At 47.4% G+C, this 6815-nt stretch overlaps 1 protein-coding gene across 6 annotated transcripts in view; it reads right to left on the bottom strand.

The window, feature by feature from the left end:
* Positions 1-268: 268 nt before the first annotated feature.
* The window catches only part of CYFIP2 (cytoplasmic FMR1 interacting protein 2), a 110526-nt gene continuing 103979 nt past the window's right edge, over positions 269-6815 (bottom strand). For all 6 annotated transcript variants that reach the window (XM_088798760.1, XM_019740295.3, XM_019740331.3 and 3 more), the window contains 2 exons: positions 5415-5562; positions 269-3219 (listed from right to left, as the gene is read on the bottom strand). In XM_088798760.1, the coding sequence (XP_088654886.1) occupies positions 3052-3219; positions 5415-5562 (316 nt within the window). In that variant the 3' untranslated portion in view covers positions 269-3051. The remainder of the gene's footprint in view (positions 3220-5414; positions 5563-6815) is intronic.

Here is a 6815-nt window from a genome sequence, read left to right as displayed (position 1 = left end):
GGATCTAGGGTATAGAGTTACACTCGGTGAGACTATGAAATCCCTAAGGGCAGGAACTATCTCCTTTATCTTGTCCAGTACAAGTCAATTTGTAAAGAGATAGTTCCCTCAGCGAGAAAGCAAACCAAATCATCACAGGTGCACTGACCTACTGGCTCTTTATCTTCTTCCGTTCCATGTGGGTTGGTTTCCTAGTCCTGTTTTAACGTGGCCTTCGGCAGATCCACGAGTGCAGGAATACGCCCCTGAATCATGACCAAGAGGCTGGTTTCACAGGTTTGGGAGCAGTTTTAATGAAGATGGGAATGTTTATCAACTCACCACAGGTAGGTACCCCAAAATACAAAGCAAAATATCATCTTCAGCTGCATAGCAAATAGGATTTAAGAATGTAACATCATTATTTGATCACAAGCGTAAATAGAAGTCACCATAAATAAATGTAAATTCATTGTACAAAAATCCCCAACAACTCTTAATACAAATATGGTACATTTGACAGTTTCTGAAACAGATTTTTGTTAAAACTTTTTAAAACCTAAGATTTTTTTTTTTCCTGGTTCTTAGACACACAAAAAAATCAAAACGGGGGCAGTAATACCAGGGAGGAAAGAATATTAAACCTGTTCGGTGTTTATTAAATAGATCTTGCTGGCAAGCTGGGGAAATGAAATGTCTCTCCTAAAGGTGAAGACCTCAATTTACCAGGATCGAATCTCTTGAGGACAATGGGATTCCACCCAGAGGGTCAAATTCAAGGTTAGGAATGCAGGGTGGGAGGGACAGGTTGTTGAAACAGTGATCTCGTCCAATGGATGATTCAAATCTCCATAAAAGCAACGATCAAGGATCTGGAAAGCTCTCTAGGACCTAAGGGCTGGTCATCTGTCTGCAAGAGCTACTGTTCCTGGACAGAACTGAAGATTCGGAAGGCTCTGGAACTTAGAGACTCTAGGTCAGATTTGAATGCGTGTTCTATTGTGTATTTCTACCATGTGGTGAACCCTTTCCGTTTGCCTGTGGGATATATCTATGGCCAAGAGGAAAAATGAAGAAATCAGAATATCAAGTGGCACCTCCAGACAGGAGGATCTCCCACCTTCCACCTTGAACCACTTTCCTACAAATATTTTCTTTTATGGCTCAGAAGGGGTTCAAAGCCCAAGGTTAGCAGTGGAGTGGATCTCTCCAGCAGCGGTCCTCAGACTTCCATTTGCAAGGGAACAACTCAGAGAGCTTGTGGAGAGCGCAGGTCTCTAGACCTTACGCCCACAGGGGCAGAATTGGAGGGTCTCAGGGGGTCGGGGCAGGAATCAGCATCCAATGTGCTAATCTCAGGAAGCCCTGATGTACGAGGCCTTTGGACCACATGTGGTGAGCCCCACTTCTCTCCTCCCTGGTGAGCATGAGTGTATGACACACACCTCTTGCTATGTACACGTCTGCGCTCTCTCCATGGGGGTAAAATGGTCCATCTGATTAATGGTAACCATTTCCATCCATCCGCCCTGAGGGAGGGGATCATTACTGTTCTATTTTCTCTCTTTTCCTTTCCTTCCTGGACTGGGGCGGAGGGATAGAGAAATAAATGTCTCGCTTTATATTTTATTACAAGCTCATGGTTACAGACTTCCTTTGAGGATGAGGTGCTCTGTAATGAGACATTCATTTCTAAAGGACATTCACTGTCCTTCTAACCTGTCTCCCCATGCTTGGGGGGAGACTCTGCAAGGAATTTTGGTCCAGTCTGGGAACTAGAAGGAGCTATGCCTATCTCATACCTCAAAATCTGTCCCATGCCTCAAAATCTAAGTGAAGGAACATTGAGAAGTTAAGAGCAAAAGATAAAATGTCCCAAGAATCTTTCTGTTTCTAGGACAATGGAAGTCTTGATTCACTAAAACAGGATGCCTTTTGGGAGGTATATCTTGGCACTAAAGCTCCTTGACAGGTGTTTATACTCTTTATCTCCCTGACCCCACTATGTTTCTGGCTTCTGTTAAAATAACCTCTTCATATTTTCTTTTGCATGGGAGTTTTCCTTGATGAGAGAGTCTGTACAAAGGCATGGTCCCTATTTTGGGCTGGGGGCTGGGCACGCCTGACTTGTTCAGTGCTGCGTTCCCAGCGTCCGTCGCCCTGTGTAGCTTGGTGTTCACTAGGTATGTGTTTAATGAATACAGGACCATCTCACAATCAAGCTGAGGAGGTGGTCTAACAGCTTTCCGATTTGGGCTATGGGACTCCTGGCTGTGTTCATAAGTACCTCTTTGCACATTGGGCCTGACTGTCTTCCTACTCTCATTCTGCTCAGTGGAATACCGATGGGAATGCATTTCTGAGTTCTCTCTAGGAGAGCTGTGAGAGGGGCGTCTAGGTGTGGTTTGGGGAGCCTATGAAAGCACAGAGCCAACACCATCTATCATGATGCCAGTACCAGGAAACTGTCCTCCATTCCCCATGGCTTTCAGCACCTGGTCCAGGAGTCCTCTTGGTGGTAGAATCCCTGGCATCCAGAGCAGCAGATGTCACCTGGAAGAATGGGGGAAGGGAGCCCGAGGAGGCGAAGAAGCCGGTAAGTGGAGGCATGCCCGTCAGGCCAGGCTGACATGTTGGGGCATGGCTACACTCTTTTTCTGATCTCTGATCTTCAGTTCTGAGGTCCGACGTGGGTGCTAGGCAGGAGGTGTCTTGGGAGGAGGTTTTGGGAAGCAACCACGGATGTGGGTTGGGGTCGTGAGATGGAGAAAGGGTGTAACTAGGGCTCTTAACACAGCTGAGGGAAAAAAGAAAAAAAGCACATACTGCCCTGTTTTTTGTTTTTGTTTTTGTTTTCATTTACACTACAGAAAAACAACCATGGAGATGTCATGGGAAAGCATGCACAGGCCCAGCCCTCGGGAGGTGTACATGTGTTTGGGGAGGTGCTTGTTCGCTTCCAGGTCCATCCCATACACTGTCCAGTTGGACCCTGTTGCAGGGCTGTGGCTGTGGCTTTCTCTCTCCTGCTGCTTCTCCTCCTCCAGGTTGAGGGTTTGCAGGACCGTCGGCCTAGCAGGTGGTGGCCAGGGACTGGTGGATGGGTGGCTGGAAGCAGCGCACATGCTCCACGGTGGAACTGTCTGTCTCTACGGACTTCATGTACTTGTTCAGGATGGCAAAAACCTCATTGTTCAAGATCTGGTACTTCCTGATTCTGTCTGCCATTTTCTTCAGGGGCTGCAAAGGACAGGGCCATGTAGGTTACGGGTGGGAAGAGAGGATATGGAAATAAAGGGAGAGCAAGGGAGGAATTTAGAGAGGTTGGGGTGCAGGGTCCCAATGCTTTAATGATCATGTGACTCTCTTGTTTAAAGGCCTTCTGTGGGTTCCAACAGTTTGGAAATCAAACGTTACTTGGCTGTAAAATCCTTTGTGAGTTTCAAAACTTACTACAAAACTACAGTCATCAAAATAGTGTGGTACTGGCATGAAGATGGACATATAGACCAATGGAATAGACATCCCAGAAATAAACTCTTTCATATATGGTCAAATGATTTCTGACAAGGGTGCTAAGACCATTCAATGGAGAAAAGACGGTGCTGGGAAAACTGGATATGCACATGCAAAAGTTGGATCCTTACCTTATACCCTATATAAAAAATTAGCTCGCAATGGATTAAAGACCTACACATAAGAGAGAAAACTATAAAACACTTAGAAAAAATCTGAGAGAAAAAGCTTCATGACGTTGAATTTAGCAGTGATTTCTTGGATGAGACACCAAAAGCACAGGTAATAAACTGGAAAAAATAACCTGAACTATATCAAAATTAAAAACTTGTGTGCATCTAAGGACACTGTTAACAGCATGAGAGGGCAACCCATGAAACGGGAGAAAATATTTACAAATCATGTATCTGATAAGGGATTAATATCCAGAAAATATAAAGAACTCTTACAATTCAACAACAATAAAAAACAAACAACCCAATTAAAAAGTGAGCAAAGGATTTGAACAAACAGTTCTCCAAAGAAGATAAACAAATAGCCAACAAGCACATGAAAACATGCTCAACATCACTAATCATTAGGGAAATGGGAATTAAAACCACAATGAGATACCACTTTGTATCCACTAGGGTGGCTATTACCAAAAACCCCCAGAAAATAACAAGTGTCGGGTAGGATGTGGAGAAATTGGAACTCTCATGCATTGCTAGTGGAAATATAAAATGGTAGCCACTATGGAAAACAGTATGGCGATTCCTCAAAAATTAAAAGTAGAATTACCATATAATCCAGCAATGCCACTTCTAAGTATATAGCCAAAAGAAACGGAAGCAAGGACTTGAACAGATATTTGTACACTCATGATCATAGCAGAATTATTCACAGTAGCCAAAAGGTGGAAGCAACTCAAGTGTTTATCGATGGATGAATGGATAAACAAAATGTGGTACACACATACTATGGAATATTATTCAGCCTTAAAAAGGAAGGAAATTCTGACATACACTAAAACATGGTAAACCTTGAACACATCGTGCTAAGTGAGGATTTCATCTGTATGACGCACCTAGAGAAGTCCAATTCACAAAGACAGAAAGTGGAAAGGTGGTTACCAGAGGCTCGAGGGAGGGGAAAATAGGGAGTTAGTGTTAAAAGGACATAGAGCTTCAGTTTGAGAAGCTGAAAAAGTTCTGGAGATGGATGGTTGCACAACAATGTGAGTGCACCTAATACACTCCACTATACACTGAAAAATGGTCAGAACGGTATATTTTATGTTACGTATATTCTACCCCAATGGCAAAAAACGCCTTGATGAGGTGGCTCTTGCCCCCTTCTCTCAGCTGGTCCCGGAGACCCACACCTTGTTCCAGCCGTACATCTCCATGTCCCTGAGTCTTTGCTCCAGCTGTCCCCTCTATCTGTGATATCCTCCCCACCCTGCACCCACTTTCTGCCTGGCTATTTGCTGCTGGTCGTTGGACTTAGCCCAAGCCGCACCTGTATGGGAAGCCCCCTCGGGCCAACCCTTCCCTGTCCCTCAGCCTGGCTGAGACAGCCCTTCTCGGTGCCCCCACAGCAGCCCTGCTTACCCCACGCCCGAGCCTGCACAACTCTCGTGTTCAATGAAAAAGTTTGTGAGATGAGGACCCAGCCTCAGCAGAGTCTGCCTGGCACAGGGAAGGTGTATTTCAGGTCTGGAGCCTGGCCCTGCCCTGCGGGGTGACCTGATTCATCCCAGTGCATTCTGAGCAAGTGACTCATGGTTTCCTACGAGGAGGTCCCTAGCTGCTGAGTGTCTTTGTACCTTCCTGCAGTGTGGGGAGTTGGCTCCTGAAGCAGCTCACCTGCCTTTTCAGATGAAAGCCTGCTTGTCAGGCCTGGCCCCATCACCCAAGCCCCAGCCATGAGCTGCTTACCACATTCTTAATGATTTCATCCTTCCCGTCCTGCCTCTGTACTTTCAGCAGGTGGTAACAGAAGTCGAACAGGTCGAAGCGACGCTGTTGGCCCAGCAGGACGATGATGGAGCAGCCAGCCCAGTTCAGGCCATCACCAAAACATTGCCTGGAAGCAGGGAGAGGTGGCAGTGGAGTGAGGCAGGGGAGGGAAGCGGGTGGGGTCCTCATCTTGGACCAGGACTACAGCTAGTGAGTGAGCAGGCCCATCTCTGGACCAATCTGTAAAATGGGTACAAGGAAAGCTGCGAGCATGGATTTGTTTGTTCCAGGGACTGTGGTTATATTACAAGCCTTTCTACCCACAAAAAGGTGTTAACCTGCTGCCCCACTGAGGTAAGAAAAAATCACCTCTGAAGAAGACAAATTTGAAAGAAGACATTCACCCAGTCCTTGCGATTTACATAGCTGATTGTTTCAGGCAAGTCAAAGAAGAATCTGTTCTGGCTCCATAAAGGAGTCAGGGAACACCTGTGAGAAGGGCCCATTCAAACCAGGAGACCAGCTGGCCAGAGGAGGCTGAGCAGGCAGGGGTGGGGCACAGTGGGCACATAAACAGAGGCTGCCGGTGTGGGGCAGGGGCTGAGAACTCTTGGGGCTGGTAAAGCTCAGCCTGCGTACCCCCTCCCACCCCCAATTCTCAACAGCAACTGGGGAAGTCTGGGTGGCCGTAGGGTCATCTCTGCTCACTTCCTTGTCCTCAAGTAGCAGTCGCAGCTCAAACTGGGCAGGTTCCCTGCTTCCCCATTGCAAAGCCCAGGCCCAGCAGTGGCTGGAAACAGCCTTCCCAGCCCAGCGCTAACACCACTTCCTCGGGAAGCCTTCTGTGGCCCTCACGGGCTTTGTCTCTAGAGCTCTGGCTCCTTGAGGACAGGCCTTGTCTGCCTCCCTCACTACTCTGCTCTGGATGTGTAGCTGGGTGAGTGGAGAGAGACCTGGGCTCTGCCTTTGTCTCCTCTGGGGACAGGCTTGGGTTACTCTGAAAGCCCCCCCATTTTTCAGGAGCAGGGGCCTCCTGAGGCAGGCTACCATGCACGAGTTAGGGCCTGACCTCTGCCAGGAAGGCTTTCTCTGTTCTACGAACCCTGCACTTTTGTGGGGACATGAGGTTGGCAGTGAGGTTCTTCATGCCAACCCTTCACCAGGGCTCCCTGCTGCCCATTCAAAGGCCCCAAGACGTCCCAAGTCCCCAGGGCGCACACTCACACACATACGCTTCATCTCTGCCTCCAACCACTTGCTGCCTTTCCTGGGACGGTCCCTTCTCCCCTCTAAGATTTGAATCCCAGCAGTGTTCAAGGCTCAGTTCTGGTGTGTACATCCAATTCCGATACACCGTTCCTCTCTCTTCTGAGGCATCCG

Source organism: Rhinolophus sinicus, chromosome 5 (genome assembly GCF_057876585.1).
Source record: "Rhinolophus sinicus isolate RSI-liver-muscle chromosome 5, RSI-T2T, whole genome shotgun sequence".
In the NCBI taxonomy this organism is placed as follows: domain Eukaryota; kingdom Metazoa; phylum Chordata; class Mammalia; order Chiroptera; family Rhinolophidae; genus Rhinolophus; species Rhinolophus sinicus.
This window is presented reverse-complemented; position numbering and strand designations above follow the sequence as displayed.